General features: G+C 59.7%; 1 protein-coding gene across 1 annotated transcript in view; it reads left to right on the top strand.

Moving 5' to 3' along the window:
- LOC105067509 (uncharacterized) overlaps positions 1-19845 on the top strand; it is a 68135-nt gene that overhangs the window by 20052 nt on the left and 28238 nt on the right. Inside the window, exons 3-11 of the mRNA XM_074346862.1 lie at positions 8-9390; positions 9495-9596; positions 10544-10659; positions 10769-10827; positions 11441-11589; positions 11975-12040; positions 12401-12563; positions 12738-12908; positions 13341-13393. Of these exons, the coding sequence (XP_074202963.1) occupies positions 8-9390; positions 9495-9596; positions 10544-10659; positions 10769-10827; positions 11441-11589; positions 11975-12040; positions 12401-12563; positions 12738-12908; positions 13341-13393 (10262 nt within the window). The remainder of the gene's footprint in view (positions 1-7; positions 9391-9494; positions 9597-10543; positions 10660-10768; positions 10828-11440; positions 11590-11974; positions 12041-12400; positions 12564-12737; positions 12909-13340; positions 13394-19845) is intronic.

Consider the following 19845-nt stretch of genomic DNA (forward strand, 5'->3'; position numbering starts at 1 on the left):
CCGCAACACTCAGTGCCCTCACCACCTCGGCCACGATGCCCGACACGACATCCGTGCCCCCAAGTACCCACCGCGCTGCCTCTCCCTCCGTCACTGCAGCCGCTCCCGGGACCTCTGCAGCCTCCCCTTCCACGTCCACCAGCAGTAGCAGGACCACCCCGCCCCAGGGGGCCACCGCTGCCTCCACCAGCACCAGCACCAGCACCGGCCCCGGCACCAGCACACTGCACACGACCACGCTTCCTCCCTCCAGTGACACGCCTGCACAGCCTTTCACGACAGGCACTACTTCTCAGCCCCCAGTCACATCATCGGTCACCCCCAGGCGCACCGCCAGCTCCCTGGCCTCCCACGCCTCCTCTCCAGTGACCACCGATACCTTCACCTCAGCCACGAGCCTGCCTCTGTCTTCTCCTCCTGCCTCAAGCGCACGGCCAGCCCCCACTTCCGCCCCGCACCCGAGCCCTCTCTCCACCTTGGTCACCACCATCCCCACCACCCAGGCCACGTCCACCCCTCCACCTCCCACTGGGACCCCCACCCCCATCGCAACAGGAATCACCACGCCCACTGACACCGCAACCCCCGCCACCTCCGCCTCGATCACAACCCTCTGGCCCACTCCCTCCACCACCGACACCACCGCGACGGCCACCTCACCCCTGCGAACCACACCCAGCCCGACAACACCGCACACTACTCCAGGCAGCCCGTCCTCAACCTTCTACCCCACTGGAAGCACAGTCACGTCGGCAGTGGCCTCCTCCCCCTCTACCTCTGCCGGCCCGCACACCTCCACCACCACAGCTCCATCTTCTGCCAGTACAGGCATCTCCACCGCCACGCCAACCACCACCAACTCCACATCCACTAGGACCCCTGGCTCACTGACCACCCTGACCGGCCTCAGCTCCAGCAAGTCACCAAGCCCCACAAGTGTCATGCCCTCTTCCGGCCCCCTGCACATCCCAGGCACCACTCTCGCTGTCACCACCACCTCTGCCCCGCTGCCTGCTACCACATCCCCGCTCACAAGTGCCCACGGCACTGCCACCCCCTCCCTCACCACCAGCACTCCGGTTCCATCCGCTGGCCCCTCTCCCACGCCTGCCAGCAGGCCCAAGGCCACTCAGGCCGAGAGTAGCCCTCCGCCGGCCACGAGCAGCAGCACACTGAGCACCAGCACGGTCCCACCTAGCAAGGACATGCCCTCACAGTCCCCCAGGACAGAGAGGACTTCCGTTCCGCCAATCACCTCATCCGTCACCCCCACAAACACAGTCGGCTCCCCCACCTCCCCCACTTCCTCTCGAGGGGCCGCCAAGACCGGGACCTCATCCACGAGCCTGCCTCTGTCCTCTCCTCCTGCCTCAAGCGCAGAGCCAGTCCCCACTTCCGCCCCCAAACCTAGACCTCTCTCCACCTTGGTCACCACCATCCCCACCACCCAGGCCACGTCCACCCCTCCACCTCCCCCTAGTACTCCCAGCACCGCCACCGCCACCGCCACCATCACACGGGAAATCACCACTCCCGCCGACACGGCCGCCCCCGCCACCTCCATCACAACCCCTCTGCCCACCCCCTCCACGACAGGAACCACCGTGACAGCCACGGCACACCTGCGAACCACACCCACCCCGGCAGCCCCACGGAGTACCTCGGGCATCACTCCCCCAACCGCCTACTCCACGGGAGGCTCAAGCACATCTGCAGTTACCTCGCCTCTCCCTAGCCCTGCTTCCCTGCAGACATCCAGAACCCTAGCTCCGTCTCCTGAGCCTTCGGGCACGCCCACCAGCACACCCACCACCCGCTCCACATCCACCAGCCCCACTGCCTCCTTGACCATCACCACTGACCTCACCTCCACACCCACTCTCTCCAGCCTGGCCCCCACCCACACGCGTGTCATCCCGTCCTCCCCCACCGTCCACACCACAGCCGCAACACTCAGTGCCCTCACCACCTCGGCCACGATGCCCGACACGACATCCGTGCCCCCAAGTACCCACCGCGCTGCCTCTCCCTCCGTCACTGCAGCCGCTCCCGGGACCTCTGCAGCCTCCCCTTCCACGTCCACCAGCAGTAGCAGGACCACCCCGCCCCAGGGGGCCACCGCTGCCTCCACCAGCACCAGCACCAGCACCGGCCCCGGCACCAGCACACTGCACACGACCACGCTTCCTCCCTCCAGTGACACGCCTGCACAGCCTTTCACGACAGGCACTACTTCTCAGCCCCCAGTCACATCATCGGTCACCCCCAGGCGCACCGCCAGCTCCCTGGCCTCCCACGCCTCCTCTCCAGTGACCACCGATACCTTCACCTCAGCCACGAGCCTGCCTCTGTCTTCTCCTCCTGCCTCAAGCGCACGGCCAGCCCCCACTTCCGCCCCGCACCCGAGCCCTCTCTCCACCTTGGTCACCACCATCCCCACCACCCAGGCCACGTCCACCCCTCCACCTCCCACTGGGACCCCCACCCCCATCGCAACAGGAATCACCACGCCCACTGACACCGCAACCCCCGCCACCTCCGCCTCGATCACAACCCTCTGGCCCACTCCCTCCACCACCGACACCACCGCGACGGCCACCTCACCCCTGCGAACCACACCCAGCCCGACAACACCGCACACTACTCCAGGCAGCCCGTCCTCAACCTTCTACCCCACTGGAAGCACAGTCACGTCGGCAGTGGCCTCCTCCCCCTCTACCTCTGCCGGCCCGCACACCTCCACCACCACAGCTCCATCTTCTGCCAGTACAGGCATCTCCACCGCCACGCCAACCACCACCAACTCCACATCCACTAGGACCCCTGGCTCACTGACCACCCTGACCGGCCTCAGCTCCAGCAAGTCACCAAGCCCCACAAGTGTCATGCCCTCTTCCGGCCCCCTGCACATCCCAGGCACCACTCTCGCTGTCACCACCACCTCTGCCCCGCTGCCTGCTACCACATCCCCGCTCACAAGTGCCCACGGCACTGCCACCCCCTCCCTCACCACCAGCACTCCGGTTCCATCCGCTGGCCCCTCTCCCACGCCTGCCAGCAGGCCCAAGGCCACTCAGGCCGAGAGTAGCCCTCCGCCGGCCACGAGCAGCAGCACACTGAGCACCAGCACGGTCCCACCTAGCAAGGACATGCCCTCACAGTCCCCCAGGACAGAGAGGACTTCCGTTCCGCCAATCACCTCATCCGTCACCCCCACAAACACAGTCGGCTCCCCCACCTCCCCCACTTCCTCTCGAGGGGCCGCCAAGACCGGGACCTCATCCACGAGCCTGCCTCTGTCCTCTCCTCCTGCCTCAAGCGCAGAGCCAGTCCCCACTTCCGCCCCCAAACCTAGACCTCTCTCCACCTTGGTCACCACCATCCCCACCACCCAGGCCACGTCCACCCCTCCACCTCCCCCTAGTACTCCCAGCACCGCCACCGCCACCGCCACCATCACACGGGAAATCACCACTCCCGCCGACACGGCCGCCCCCGCCACCTCCATCACAACCCCTCTGCCCACCCCCTCCACGACAGGAACCACCGTGACAGCCACGGCACACCTGCGAACCACACCCACCCCGGCAGCCCCACGGAGTACCTCGGGCATCACTCCCCCAACCGCCTACTCCACGGGAGGCTCAAGCACATCTGCAGTTACCTCGCCTCTCCCTAGCCCTGCTTCCCTGCAGACATCCAGAACCCTAGCTCCGTCTCCTGAGCCTTCGGGCACGCCCACCAGCACACCCACCACCCGCTCCACATCCACCAGCCCCACTGCCTCCTTGACCATCACCACTGACCTCACCTCCACACCCACTCTCTCCAGCCTGGCCCCCACCCACACGCGTGTCATCCCGTCCTCCCCCACCGTCCACACCACAGCCGCAACACTCAGTGCCCTCACCACCTCGGCCACGATGCCCGACACGACATCCGTGCCCCCAAGTACCCACCGCGCTGCCTCTCCCTCCGTCACTGCAGCCGCTCCCGGGACCTCTGCAGCCTCCCCTTCCACGTCCACCAGCAGTAGCAGGACCACCCCGCCCCAGGGGGCCACCGCTGCCTCCACCAGCACCAGCACCAGCACCGGCCCCGGCACCAGCACACTGCACACGACCACGCTTCCTCCCTCCAGTGACACGCCTGCACAGCCTTTCACGACAGGCACTACTTCTCAGCCCCCAGTCACATCATCGGTCACCCCCAGGCGCACCGCCAGCTCCCTGGCCTCCCACGCCTCCTCTCCAGTGACCACCGATACCTTCACCTCAGCCACGAGCCTGCCTCTGTCTTCTCCTCCTGCCTCAAGCGCACGGCCAGCCCCCACTTCCGCCCCGCACCCGAGCCCTCTCTCCACCTTGGTCACCACCATCCCCACCACCCAGGCCACGTCCACCCCTCCACCTCCCACTGGGACCCCCACCCCCATCGCAACAGGAATCACCACGCCCACTGACACCGCAACCCCCGCCACCTCCGCCTCGATCACAACCCTCTGGCCCACTCCCTCCACCACCGACACCACCGCGACGGCCACCTCACCCCTGCGAACCACACCCAGCCCGACAACACCGCACACTACTCCAGGCAGCCCGTCCTCAACCTTCTACCCCACTGGAAGCACAGTCACGTCGGCAGTGGCCTCCTCCCCCTCTACCTCTGCCGGCCCGCACACCTCCACCACCACAGCTCCATCTTCTGCCAGTACAGGCATCTCCACCGCCACGCCAACCACCACCAACTCCACATCCACTAGGACCCCTGGCTCACTGACCACCCTGACCGGCCTCAGCTCCAGCAAGTCACCAAGCCCCACAAGTGTCATGCCCTCTTCCGGCCCCCTGCACATCCCAGGCACCACTCTCGCTGTCACCACCACCTCTGCCCCGCTGCCTGCTACCACATCCCCGCTCACAAGTGCCCACGGCACTGCCACCCCCTCCCTCACCACCAGCACTCCGGTTCCATCCGCTGGCCCCTCTCCCACGCCTGCCAGCAGGCCCAAGGCCACTCAGGCCGAGAGTAGCCCTCCGCCGGCCACGAGCAGCAGCACACTGAGCACCAGCACGGTCCCACCTAGCAAGGACATGCCCTCACAGTCCCCCAGGACAGAGAGGACTTCCGTTCCGCCAATCACCTCATCCGTCACCCCCACAAACACAGTCGGCTCCCCCACCTCCCCCACTTCCTCTCGAGGGGCCGCCAAGACCGGGACCTCATCCACGAGCCTGCCTCTGTCCTCTCCTCCTGCCTCAAGCGCAGAGCCAGTCCCCACTTCCGCCCCCAAACCTAGACCTCTCTCCACCTTGGTCACCACCATCCCCACCACCCAGGCCACGTCCACCCCTCCACCTCCCCCTAGTACTCCCAGCACCGCCACCGCCACCGCCACCATCACACGGGAAATCACCACTCCCGCCGACACGGCCGCCCCCGCCACCTCCATCACAACCCCTCTGCCCACCCCCTCCACGACAGGAACCACCGTGACAGCCACGGCACACCTGCGAACCACACCCACCCCGGCAGCCCCACGGAGTACCTCGGGCATCACTCCCCCAACCGCCTACTCCACGGGAGGCTCAAGCACATCTGCAGTTACCTCGCCTCTCCCTAGCCCTGCTTCCCTGCAGACATCCAGAACCCTAGCTCCGTCTCCTGAGCCTTCGGGCACGCCCACCAGCACACCCACCACCCGCTCCACATCCACCAGCCCCACTGCCTCCTTGACCATCACCACTGACCTCACCTCCACACCCACTCTCTCCAGCCTGGCCCCCACCCACACGCGTGTCATCCCGTCCTCCCCCACCGTCCACACCACAGCCGCAACACTCAGTGCCCTCACCACCTCGGCCACGATGCCCGACACGACATCCGTGCCCCCAAGTACCCACCGCGCTGCCTCTCCCTCCGTCACTGCAGCCGCTCCCGGGACCTCTGCAGCCTCCCCTTCCACGTCCACCAGCAGTAGCAGGACCACCCCGCCCCAGGGGGCCACCGCTGCCTCCACCAGCACCAGCACCAGCACCGGCCCCGGCACCAGCACACTGCACACGACCACGCTTCCTCCCTCCAGTGACACGCCTGCACAGCCTTTCACGACAGGCACTACTTCTCAGCCCCCAGTCACATCATCGGTCACCCCCAGGCGCACCGCCAGCTCCCTGGCCTCCCACGCCTCCTCTCCAGTGACCACCGATACCTTCACCTCAGCCACGAGCCTGCCTCTGTCTTCTCCTCCTGCCTCAAGCGCACGGCCAGCCCCCACTTCCGCCCCGCACCCGAGCCCTCTCTCCACCTTGGTCACCACCATCCCCACCACCCAGGCCACGTCCACCCCTCCACCTCCCACTGGGACCCCCACCCCCATCGCAACAGGAATCACCACGCCCACTGACACCGCAACCCCCGCCACCTCCGCCTCGATCACAACCCTCTGGCCCACTCCCTCCACCACCGACACCACCGCGACGGCCACCTCACCCCTGCGAACCACACCCAGCCCGACAACACCGCACACTACTCCAGGCAGCCCGTCCTCAACCTTCTACCCCACTGGAAGCACAGTCACGTCGGCAGTGGCCTCCTCCCCCTCTACCTCTGCCGGCCCGCACACCTCCACCACCACAGCTCCATCTTCTGCCAGTACAGGCATCTCCACCGCCACGCCAACCACCACCAACTCCACATCCACTAGGACCCCTGGCTCACTGACCACCCTGACCGGCCTCAGCTCCAGCAAGTCACCAAGCCCCACAAGTGTCATGCCCTCTTCCGGCCCCCTGCACATCCCAGGCACCACTCTCGCTGTCACCACCACCTCTGCCCCGCTGCCTGCTACCACATCCCCGCTCACAAGTGCCCACGGCACTGCCACCCCCTCCCTCACCACCAGCACTCCGGTTCCATCCGCTGGCCCCTCTCCCACGCCTGCCAGCAGGCCCAAGGCCACTCAGGCCGAGAGTAGCCCTCCGCCGGCCACGAGCAGCAGCACACTGAGCACCAGCACGGTCCCACCTAGCAAGGACATGCCCTCACAGTCCCCCAGGACAGAGAGGACTTCCGTTCCGCCAATCACCTCATCCGTCACCCCCACAAACACAGTCGGCTCCCCCACCTCCCCCACTTCCTCTCGAGGGGCCGCCAAGACCGGGACCTCATCCACGAGCCTGCCTCTGTCCTCTCCTCCTGCCTCAAGCGCAGAGCCAGTCCCCACTTCCGCCCCCAAACCTAGACCTCTCTCCACCTTGGTCACCACCATCCCCACCACCCAGGCCACGTCCACCCCTCCACCTCCCCCTAGTACTCCCAGCACCGCCACCGCCACCGCCACCATCACACGGGAAATCACCACTCCCGCCGACACGGCCGCCCCCGCCACCTCCATCACAACCCCTCTGCCCACCCCCTCCACGACAGGAACCACCGTGACAGCCACGGCACACCTGCGAACCACACCCACCCCGGCAGCCCCACGGAGTACCTCGGGCATCACTCCCCCAACCGCCTACTCCACGGGAGGCTCAAGCACATCTGCAGTTACCTCGCCTCTCCCTAGCCCTGCTTCCCTGCAGACATCCAGAACCCTAGCTCCGTCTCCTGAGCCTTCGGGCACGCCCACCAGCACACCCACCACCCGCTCCACATCCACCAGCCCCACTGCCTCCTTGACCATCACCACTGACCTCACCTCCACACCCACTCTCTCCAGCCTGGCCCCCACCCACACGCGTGTCATCCCGTCCTCCCCCACCGTCCACACCACAGCCGCAACACTCAGTGCCCTCACCACCTCGGCCACGATGCCCGACACGACATCCGTGCCCCCAAGTACCCACCGCGCTGCCTCTCCCTCCGTCACTGCAGCCGCTCCCGGGACCTCTGCAGCCTCCCCTTCCACGTCCACCAGCAGTAGCAGGACCACCCCGCCCCAGGGGGCCACCGCTGCCTCCACCAGCACCAGCACCAGCACCGGCCCCGGCACCAGCACACTGCACACGACCACGCTTCCTCCCTCCAGTGACACGCCTGCACAGCCTTTCACGACAGGCACTACTTCTCAGCCCCCAGTCACATCATCGGTCACCCCCAGGCGCACCGCCAGCTCCCTGGCCTCCCACACCTCCTCTCCAGTGACCACCGATACCTTCACCTCAGCCACGAGCCTGCCTCTGTCTTCTCCTCCTGCCTCAAGCGCACGGCCAGCCCCCACTTCTGCCCCGCACCCGAGCCCTCTCTCCACCTTGGTCACCACCATCCCCACCACCCAGTGCACGTCCACCCCTCCACCTCCCCCTAGTACTCCCAGCACTGCCACCGCCATCACCTCCGCCGCCGCCGCTGCCGCCACCACCAACATCACCACCATCATCACACCGGAAGGCACCATTCCAGATCCGGCGGCCCTCGCTACCTCCATCATAAACACTATTCCCACCCCGTTTACTAATGTAAGAACCACGACAGTCAGCGTAGTGCCAACCTCTGTGTCCGATACATCTTCAGGGATTAATTCTAGTGTTTCTTCCTCTTTGTCTTTCCTTAGTGTCCGTACGTCTACAAATGCAATAAGTACTCCTTTTAGTACTATTATCTCATCCTCTGTTCCACCCTTCACAATGTTTTCTTCTCATTCTTTTGGTAGTCGTTCAGTGCTTAGTAGTAAAACTAAATCTTTTCCTACCTCGTCACGTATCCCCAGCAGAGATAGCTTAGGTTCCACTTCTGTGACTGCTGTTCTTTCTTCATCTTCTTCTGAAACGTCAAGTATTTCTCCAACCGTATCATCTCCAGTTACCTCTTCTACTGCAACAACCACTGTTTTGACTGTTTCTTCTACGACACAATGTCCCGAATCTATCTCTGTTACAATAGTGTCTTCGTCTCCCACTGCACCATGCATGCAAATGGAACAAAATACTCAAGTTTCTTCTCCGCGCACTATCCCGTTATCTGTTTTTACCTCTACTACTGAAATGGCCACCTCTGTTAGTTCCATCCCCATGAGATCTATTTTTCCTTCAAAATTGGATACTTCGTCAGAAACTGAGCCCTCCAACATAACTGATGCTCCTAGTTCTATCCTCCCTGGAACTGTCCCCTTTAACACCGTTTTGATGAGCACACAAAGAGCCATCATCGGGACGAAAATGAACCTGCACTTAGTAACTACCACACGTGCACCTGGCTTCAGTCGCCTCCCGCTGATCACAAAACCAAGGAGCAGATATTCAACCGCCATGTTGACTTCAAGCAAGTTTACCAGCCGCACCCCATCCACTACCAGGAATTCAGGGATACCGGTGGCCACCCTTCCATCACCCAGGACAACTTCGACCAGTATTCAGATGACCATGCAGGCTAGATTGAACGGCATCCCAGGTTGGATCTCCTGCCTCCTTGTTGCCTTTCCTCCATCTCCTGCTAAATTCCCATGATCAAGGTCAGTCCTGTTTCAAACGTCCCCTTTTTCCTGTGCTACCCAGGCCCTTGTTACAATGGTGGCACCTGGATTCAGGGTAGCTGCTCCTGCCCCAGAACTTTCTATGGCTCCCTCTGCCAGTTTGCCGTGGAACAGATGGATATAGGTGAGTTGCTCTCTGCACTTTCTCTTAGTAGTTGCCACTTGCTCTCCCTGAGCCCAGCCACTTTGCCCAGTCACTTCATCCCTGCCCTCTTCCCCATGCTCCCCACTACCCCATACCACGCCTCCTTTTCCCCTTCACCTCCAGGAGGTAGCCAGGGCCATGCTCTTTCCCGGGACCTCCACTCTGTCTGGGCTGATTGGAGGTATATTGTTTTCTGCTGTAATAAATTACCATAAACTTAGCAGACGAACAATACAAATTTTTTATTTTACATTTCTGTAGGCTAGAAGTCTGACATGAGTCTTCCTGGGTTAAATCAAGGTGTCAGCAGGGCTGTGGTCTTTCTGGAGGCTCAACAAGGGAATCCATTTCTTTGCTCTTTCCAGTTTCCCGACCCTCCCACATTCCTTGTTTCAGGGACCTCTTTTTCCATCTTCGACACCAGGAACAGTGCATTTCTGTGCCTTTTTCCATACTCACATCTTCCTCTGACTGATTCTGACTTCTGCCTCCCTCTTCCACTGCTAAGGACCCTGCGACTAAGCTGGGCCCACCCAGATAATTCATGTTAATTTTCCATATTAATGTCAGCTGATTAGTACCCTTAACTTCATCGGTATCTTTGAATCCTCCTTGCCATGAAGCATAATATATTTACAGGTTCTTGGAATTAGGTGTCGGCATCTTTAGGGGTCATTATTCTGCTTCCCACTGGGGCAGATGAGGGAGAGACCACTGGCCTGACTGGTGTACATCCCAACTTCCATTGTTTTCCTCATCTCAGGGAACTCATCACAGAATTCCTACCTCTCTCCCTCCTGCTCTTTAGTCAGTCCTCAGGGGACATGGAGAGGGGCAGCAGAAGCAGCCTCTGGGTTGGGGTGGTGGTGGTGACATCAGACAGGAGTGGATGGTGAAGTGACCACAGCAGGGCATGTTGTGCGCAGACACAGTGGACGCTGAAGTGGGTATGGAGGTATCTGTCAACCAGGAATTCTCCTCGGACCTCAATGACAACACTTCTCAGTCCTACAAGAATTTCAGCAACAGCTTCCTGGATCAGGTGAGGGGGAAGGCAAGCAAACACAAAGGTCCTCCCCTGGAGCTGGGCACCCCTGGGTGCCCTCTGGCCTGGAGGTTCAGACATGAGACCAGAAATCTTGGCATTTCAGATACAGAGAATTTACCAAAATGTGCAGGGGTTCAAGGATGTGAAGATCCTGTCCCTGAGGTACGAGACCCTTCTGGGGCAGAGGAGGGAGTGTCAAGGGGGGGGGAAGGTGATACAAAGGAGGACTGGAGAATCCATCCCTTGCTTTAGGAACCATCGGATTTCATAAAGAGAGGGGTGGAGGGAGGATGCCAGGGAACCCCTCCATGGGGGGTATTTTGTGATCATTTTCTAGATCATTTCTCTGTCGGGGGGATGCCACCCCTCTTCTTGAAGCACGTTGGAAGGAGAATGATCGCATGGGACATGCCTGAGGGTTGGTAGGAAGCCTGGTGTCTGGACCATAGCTGGTCTCTTTCTGGTTGGCACCTACTCTGCTGAATGGGTTAGAAGAGTGAGGCAGAGTGTCCAGGAGGCCCTGGTTTGATTATGGCTTGATGCAGTGCAAAGAGAATGTCAATCATTCTTTGCCTCACCTACCCAGACTGATAAATGCAGAGATGCTGGCAACCCCTTCTGGATGTAATGTGTCCAGAATGCCAATGCATTGCCTCTGCCCCTATACCCCCAACACCCATATATTTGTGGTTGGTCCAGAAGTGCCCTTCTAAAGACCTATGTAGCCTGGCCCTGGGCACTTCTTGAGGGCCTCCTGCCCCCTCGCCCCCCTCAGGAATGGCAGCATTGTGGTGGACTATCTGGTTCGGCTAGAGTTACCCTTCAGCCTCCAACTGGAGAGTGAGTATGAGAAGGTGAAGATAGCCCTGAAGGAGGAGCTCCAGAATGTCAGCCAAGATGGGAACAGCTGCCAGAATGACCAGGGTGAGCAGAGACTGAGGGCCTTGGCCTGGAGGGAGGGGTCAGGGTCACTGCCACCATCCCAGCCTGCTCCAGCTCAGACAGGGGCCTCCTTGGGATCAGGTGCCAGCCCTGCGGTACTTCTGGCAGGTTGGGAGAGGAGACACAGGTCTACAGCCAACTGGGTCAAGGATGGAGCTGAGAAGGGGCTTGCCAAAACCTGGGGGCTGCAGAAGAGACAGTTTCACTCAAGATTTCCAGGGTGGCTGAGGGTCCCTGATTATTTGGGGGAGATGAGGAAGGCCAAAAGGGCTCTCCCTTATGGCCCATCCACACCTCCCCCATACTGACAGACCCTTCTCTGTGCCTCCCCCAATTCTTCCTGTACCTGTGTGGTTCTCCCCCCAAGTCCTGTGTTTTAAGCCTGATTCCATCAAGTTGAACAACATCACCAGGACGGAGCTGTCCCCAGAAGGTGAGAGGTGGGGCAAAGGACTGAGTGGCCCCAGGAAGCCGTGACCCCTCCCACAAGGGACATCTGTCCCTAGAAAGGAGGGGGAGACCTTTCGGGGTGGCAAGTGATGTGACCCCCACAGGGCTGCCTCCCTGGCCCTTGTTAGCAGCTTCCACCTGAGGGCCAGCAGGGGAGGTGAGGAGCGGGTAAGAGGCCTGCCCTCCCCTCCCCTCATCTAATCCCAGAGTGTACCCCTTGACACCCCACCTTCGGGAATCCATTTTCAGGAAGTCCTCATCCATTTTCAGAGTCATCATAGCCAGACCCCAGAGTAGAGTGGATGAGGTCTTTGTCTTTGCAACCCCCTATCTACCCCTCCAGCCATCTGTAGCCGCGCTGCTGCCGAGGGCTACGAGGATTTCTACTTCCCCTTGCTGGTGGAGAACCGGCTCCGCTGTGTCACCAAATGCACGAGGGGCGTGGACGGCGCCATCGACTGTCATCAGGGCCAGTGTCTTCTGGAGAGGAGCGGTCCTGCTTGCCGGTGAGGCCCCGCCCACAATCAGGCGGGCCAATCACCCGACTTCACCCAACCGGCCCCGCCCGAGGCCCCGCCCACTGGCCCCGTCCACCTGCCAGCCCCAGCGTGCTCTAGGGGCGCCAGTGGACCAGGCCCTGGAGGTGGTGATGGTATGTGACCTGTGACCCCCTCCCCCAGCTGCTTCTCCACGGACACGCACTGGTTCTTGGGCCCCCGCTGCGAGGTGTCCATTCCCTGGAGGGCGCTTGTCGGGGGCCTGGCGGGGGCCTCAGCGCTGATGCTGCTGCTGGTGGCGCTGAGCGTCTTCCTGGCACGCTCCCGGAAGAGTGGCGGCCAAGGCGGAGGCCGGTGAGTGAGCTTGGGGCAGAAGGGTGAGGGTGGCACAGGGGTCCCAGATAGGGCGGCCCTGTGCTGATGGCGGCGCTCCGACACAGTCCTGGGATGACAGAAAGTGGTTCGAGACCTGGGATGAGAATACCGTGGGGACTTTTTTAAAGTTGGGCTTCGAGGATGACGGAACAGGTGAGTCCTGCCACCTGGGGAAGGGGACAAGGACGCGCCCCTTGGGGGGGCTTGAGCAGGACTGGATGACCTCTCTTGCCCAGGGCAGGCATATACATCTTGTCCCCAATCTTGTGCCCTTGCTTCCCTGCACCCCTTCTAGTGCCCAGGTCCTGCACAGGCCATCCTGGCAGGGCAGGCACAGGGGCACAGGAGCCCCCTGAGGCCCTGCCTTCCTAACATTTCCTTCCTTCCCCCTTTCTCCTCTTTTCTCTCTAGTCAAGGATGGAGACTTCCATGTGGCTTTGGAGAATGTGGACAGCAATGTGAGGGTGAGAGGCCAAGGAGGGGTGATAGTAAGCTCTCCCAGGCATCCAGTTCCAGATGGCCCTCTCCCAGAGGGCAGGGCTGGGCTGGGTCCAGGAGGCAGTGACTTCCCAGCCAGCCCCAGTAGGGTGGCTCCCTGTTCTCACTCTGTGTCTCACGAATTCTGTGGCAGATGCACATCCACAGATCTGAAGTGACCTCGTCCTCGCTGTGAGTCCCGCACTACCTTCTCCATCCCGTCCTGGGCAGCGGAAAGAACCATCTGCATTGCATTTCAAGAGGTGGCCAAGGACTTGTGCAGCTGTCTGCTGGTTTCCCTGGGCAAAATCAGACTCTCCCCCAACCCCCTTCCTTCTCCCAATTTGGGTGAAACCCATCTGGAGACTCAGTTCAAATCCAGGCTCTTCCACTGTGGGACCTTGGGCAAGTCAGTAACTTCTCTGAACCTCAGTTTCATCACCTGTAAAATGAATGCGGCACATTCGTCCTGATACCTGGTGGAATTACTGTGAAAACCAGATATGCTTGGTCAGACCTCTGTCCCAGTGCACCTTCCTGTGTCGGCCCTCATGCTTATATGGCTTCTCTTAGATCCTCAAGCCCCACATCCTTCCCTGGGTCTCAGGCCTCTATCTCTCATTTTCCCGTGTACATCCCCATGGCCTGTTCCTCACCCCACACCTGCAGCCAGCCTGCAGCCCGCCCTCCCCACCCTCTGTGTGTGACCCCCTGCTGTTCTCCTTGCTCCCTTCAAGCTCCTCTTCTGCACCCACTTAGGTCACCCCTCCCCCACCCCAGCGCCTCGCCCTGTGTCTCCCCCTAGTTTCCATATTTCCCCCTTCCCCATCTTTGTACCCTCAGCCCTAAATCCTGCCCCCATCTCAGTGCCCCAGTCCTAAATCCTCCCTCCCCCAGCCCCTGCCCTGTCCCTAGCTAAGGATGCCCTCTGCTTCTTAGGACCCCCAGCTCCATTCTGAGGCCTCATCCCTTCCTGTCACCCCAAGGGCCCTGGACCCTGGTGGATGGGGGTGGGAGGTAGGTTTCCCCAGGCCAGGTCCCCCAATCTGAGGCCCCATCCCTTCCTGTCACCCCAAGGGCCCTGGATCCTGGTGGGTGAGGCTGGGAGGTAGGTTTCCCCAAGTCCCTGAAGATGAGGGGAAGTGGGACCCCGAAGTGGAACAGCTCCCCCAGCAGCTCCTCCTCATTCCCCTAACTCTCCCTCCCCTCCCTTACTGCTTCCCCTCTTCCCACCCCCTTCTCACCTCCCCTCCCCCTTCCTCTTCCTGGTCTCACCCCTATCCCTACAGTAACCACTGAAGCCAGAAGCCCCCTGCCTCCTTTGCAGAAAGATCTCATTTGGGGACAGGAAGTTTGCGAGTCTCCAATTCTCCCAAGTGAATATAATATAGCATTTATTGTAAATGAAACTGCTCTGTGTCTTTCTCTTGCTCATTCTCCAGTGCCTCCACTTGGTTGGGGAACAAAGACCTCAGGGGAGGGGTTGTAGGAGGGCCTGGGAGCCCCACTTTCTCCCAGCAAGAAAAAAAGGGGTCTGTGGGCAGCCCTCAGGGGCCATGACTGTCCTCAAAGGGAACAGAGAGATTGGAGGACCCATCTTCTTAGGGAGTGGGTGGGAGCAGGAGGTGCCAGCTGCTGGGTTTGTCACCTGGGCCCCTTGACGTCAGGAGCTTAGGGCTGGATCAGGGAGGTGGGTGACTCAGGCTGGGTCAGCTGTCATTTGTGCTAGGCATCCCCAAAGACCTTCAGACTACAAGCCTTTGTGTGGCAGACACAGCCTGGGGCTGCGGCCCTCTTGTTCCCACTATTGTGTGCAGCCACGCCTGCCGGACTGAAGCTGAGGGTGGTCAGGGCCGGACAAATGAGGTTCTTTAGGTGGGGGGGGGTGTCAGAAAGTCCCCTGGGACCTTTGTCCAGGATGGGAGAGGAACTGGCAATGGCCAGTGTGAGGGTGGAGACCAGACCCATAAAGCCCCAGGTGTGAGTGGGAGCCCCACCCAGCAGAAGCACTAGTGGTCAGAGGTGGCCCTGGGGAAGGCACCGTGCTACTTCAGAAGGGCCAGCTGGAGGTGGATGATGAGGAAGGAAAGGCCGGAGGGGGACCTGTCAGGAGTCAGGGTGGAGGATCCTTCACTTGGCCTGGCCTGTTGCTGACAGCTTCTTCCAGGGTTCTGTCACCCCTTCCTCCATAGTCACTATCTCCTGGTACTTCTTGGCCCCCGCCTCTTAGCAACCATCACACACTCTCACCTCTGACTTCCTGTCCCTCCCTCTTGCCCTGCCCCACCCATGACTCTGCCTTCTGCTTTATAGAGACCCTGGCTGAGGGCAGTCCAGGTCTTCCAGACTTAGGCAGGAGAGTTGACCAGCTGCCCTTAGGCCAACTCCCTGTGGTCATTATGTGTCACCCACTTAGCCCCATCATCACGCCTCCACCCTGGGCCAGGTGCTGTCCTTCCCAAGGCAAAGGTCTCCGGGGTCCTTTATATAGCTGGTCCCTCCCTGGGAGGCACTTATTTCTCTGTCCCTCCTGATGAGGGAAGACCCTGCAGCCAGGACTTCACTCTCTGGGAGATGCTGGTGATCTGGATCCTACCGCTGGCTCTCTGGCTTTCTGTGCCCACTGCTGTCACACCCACAACAGGTGAGTAAGACTTGGCCCTGGGGTCCCTGGTGGTCCCAGTGTGCATTGACCTCAGGCAGGGTTGCAGCTGGCTGGCCTCCTGCCTTCCTTCCCTCCCTCACTTTGCAGGGGAGGGGGCTGCCTGAGGGCTGGACACCCAGGCTGTGCCCTCATCCTTAGGGATGCTGAAGGGGTCATCTTGGAGACCTGTGGGTGCAGAGGGAGGGGCCTGGCTTATGCTGTGCTGTTGATGGTCTGCACTAATCCCCAGGCCCAGGGCTGAGCGGGAGATGGACTCCATCCATTCTGTTCTCCAGGCTTCTCCCTGGGGGGACAGGGGGCTTTCTTCAACTAGATGGTGGTCTCAGCCTGCCCTCACCCTGGGGGCTGCACTGGCCCAAGGGTCAACTCTTTCCAAACCTCACAGAGGCACTGCACAGGCTGCCAGCCCTGGCTGGGGAGGGAAGGAGTCCATGGAGTGCCCAGAAGCTTCCCTCCTTGCTTGGGGAGAGCCTCCAGGGCTCCTGGGAAAGCCCCTCTAGTTAGAAATGGCTGAAGGGCTGAGGAGGAAACAGGCTCTTGTTGAAACTTGTCATGACCATTTGTCTGGGAAGAGACTGGTTACAAGCTGATTTCCCATGGGTTCCCGCATGCAGAACAGACTTCCTGATTTCCCTCAGACAGGGAAGAGCCCCAGGGAAGGCAGGGGCAGGATGGATGCAGGGCGAGGAGCACTCAGGGAGCACGCCCAAGGTGCCAGGCGAAAGAAGAATCTCCTGAGTTGAAGGACCTGCAGGATGTGTGAGGAGGGATGGCGAGTGCGCAGGGGTCTCTGGAGCTCTGCAGGGAGGCCATGAGAGAACCCATGTGGGAACTTAGGCCCTCAGAGGCCATCTCAGCCCTCCACACCCTGACATGGTTCCTTCTCCACTACCAAGACATGTCGGGGGCAGCAGTGCAGGCTGGGAGGAGCCCAGGGGCGAGGAGCGAGGACTGGAGATGTGAACTTCAGGGATTTAGGGACATCACAAAAATATGTTAATTATATATCGATTAGCTTTAAGCTAATATACAGAGAAAAAGAAGCTATGGGTGAGGGTCAACCTTAGGAGGGGTTCCCCCATCCCTGCTCCACAGGCAGATGCTGAGGAGAGAGATGGTGATGATGACAGTGATGAAGGACCCAAAAGTCAGTAAGCTCATTGCCTCAGTACCTCCCGCCAAGCCTATAGCAACAACTGTTGCTATATTGAAGAAGACCCTTGTTGCTTAGAATTGTATGGAAAAGATAATTGACACAGGTGAATTCAGTAGCATGCAAAATAGTCAAAAAGCATCTATCTCTGATAAATGCAGAGAGCCACCAGGAGATGGGAGGTCAAGCCAGTGGGGCCATGCCGGGGAACTCCAGAAGGTCTGATGATGCTCTGAGACCCCCTGCCCGCCACTCACAGAGGGCTCTGCTAGTTACAAAGCGATTTTACAGCATGTAGCCTTAATGACTCTCATAAAGAAGATGACGTAAGAAAGGGAAGGCAGACAGGAAAGCAAGGCTCAGAGAGGGTGAGTGACTCACCTGGGACCAGCATGACCCATAATTAGGTGATAATTAGCATGACCTCACCCATTTGACACTAGGCTGGTGCTGCCCTGACCTCACACTGAGGCCTGAGGCCCTCTGCAACACCTCCACTTCCCCGCTTATATTCTGGGTCCTCAAGGAGGGATTCAGATGTTAGGTCAGAAATAATGTAAAAGGAAAAAATAAAACGAGTGAAATCCAAACATAGGATGCTGTAAATAATGTAGAAGGAAAAAAATAAAATTAAAAAAAATCCAAACACAGGTGGCATCTGCAGTTCTTTGTTTCTAATCTGCTCCCTCCGTTGGGTACTCCCTTTGGCTGTGAGCACTGATGAGGTTTTGGACAAATGAACAGTAGGGAGAAGAGATGCCAACTTGAGAAGGTAGAAAAAGCACTGTGGAGCCATGCAGGGGAAGCCCCAAAGGTGAGGGGCGTGTGCTGGGTAGGGAAAACATGGTGCTGAGGGAGCACCTTCGGGTAACAGGAGCATTGAAAGTAAGCAGATCTCAGACATTGGAGGACTTCCAAGGACTGAGCAGAGGTGAGTCGCCCCTGCTGGGACAGATATGAAGAGAGGCATTGACAGCCATCCTGGCATGAGGCCATGAGGGTCCAGCTGGAACCTAGGAAATGGAGAGGAAGGTTCCTCTTGAGGGGCTGTGTGGGCACCAAGATGGCCCTCCAGCCCGTGTGACTGGGAGGCCAGGAGACTCTTTTTGGTGGTTGATGATGGGCCTCAGGCAGACCCATCATCTTGGGGTGTTGAGCTTGGGGTGACTGTGGAACTTCTCAATGGAGCTGTGTTGGAGGCCTGGGGCTCAGGAAGGAGACAAAAATATGGACGCAATCTAGAACTCTCCATTCTCCGTGTGCTGCAGGGGCCACAAAGACCAGTCAGTGCCTAGGGTCAATATTCGGATTGGAGTCTGTCTTGTTTTGTGCACATGAAGTTCCAAAGCATTCATAGTAAGGGTCAGGGAGGGGAGCCTCTCAGGATGGCAGTGAGGGACAGGGACCAAAGGCTGGCACAGGGGCCTCAAGGGGTCAGAGTCCTGGAGCCGGTCGAAGTGAAAGTGGAAACGTTCAACATATAAAATTGGGAACAGCATGCTGAAGGCCAGAACAGAGTCATTCATGGCAGGCAAAGGGGCGATCTTTGAAACATGTGTGATGTAAATCTAGAGCAATTAAAAGGAAGGGGTGTTTTAGGCAGAGGGTAATAAACTTACTCATTCAGCAAACACAGGAGGCCTGGCTCTTTCCTGGCAGGTGCGGGTGCTCTGAGCGAGGCAGGGTGAATAAGCCAGGTTATGGTCTCGTTTATTAGGTGGAAACTTGGGAGCGGGGAGGAAAGAACCTCAACCCAAGGCTGGGGCAGAGGCTCCAAGAGCGGCCCTGCTGCAGCAGTTGGGAGGTGGGGTGCGAGCACGCAGAGGCTGAGTCTGCGGGCTGAGCCGGGAGGCTCTAAGTGGCTTTGGAATTTGCTGGCTGACACGGAGTAGTGCAGGGAGGAAGTATTAAGAGATATTCAAGCCTCAGACAATTTCCGAACAGGCAAACCATGCGTAGCTATGAATAAAACTGGGATTTGACAAAAAGATTCCCTGGGTACAGGAAATCAGGAAGTCACACTCGCCTGTGGCCTGGATATGACATGAAGAATGCTGGCGTTCACTGAGGGCCTAAGATATGCTATAGACACTGTTCTAAATGATATCTGTTGTCTCGCAGTTACCTTTCCCAGCCACCCCAGGAGGAGGTGCTGTTACTGACTTCTGTTTTAGACCCAGGGAAACTGAGGCACGGAGATATTAACTAACTAGTCTAAGGTCCCCCATCCAGCAAGTGCAGGAGCCAGGGTGTGACCCCCATGCCGTCAGGCTCCAGAGCCCACCTTATTTACTGCTTGCTCTGACTGGAGATGCCCATGTGTGTTAGTTTCCTGGGGCTGCTGCAACAAATTACCATAAATGTGGTGGCTTCAAACAACAGAAATTTATTCTCTCCACCACTGTGGAGGCCGAAGTCCGAAATAAGGTATCATCAGGGCCCGGTCCCTTCAAAAGCTCTAGGGAAGGATCCCTCAGTGCCCCTGCCAGCTTCCGGTGGTTCTTGGCGTTCCTTGGCTTCCCATCTCTGCCTCTGTCTTCACACGGCCTTCTCCCTTGTTTGTGTCTGATGTCCCTCTCCTTTCTCTGAAGAGGACATCAGGCATTGGATTTAGGGCCCAT

Source organism: Camelus bactrianus, chromosome 18, assembly GCF_048773025.1.
Source record: "Camelus bactrianus isolate YW-2024 breed Bactrian camel chromosome 18, ASM4877302v1, whole genome shotgun sequence".
Lineage (NCBI taxonomy): Eukaryota > Metazoa > Chordata > Mammalia > Artiodactyla > Camelidae > Camelus > Camelus bactrianus.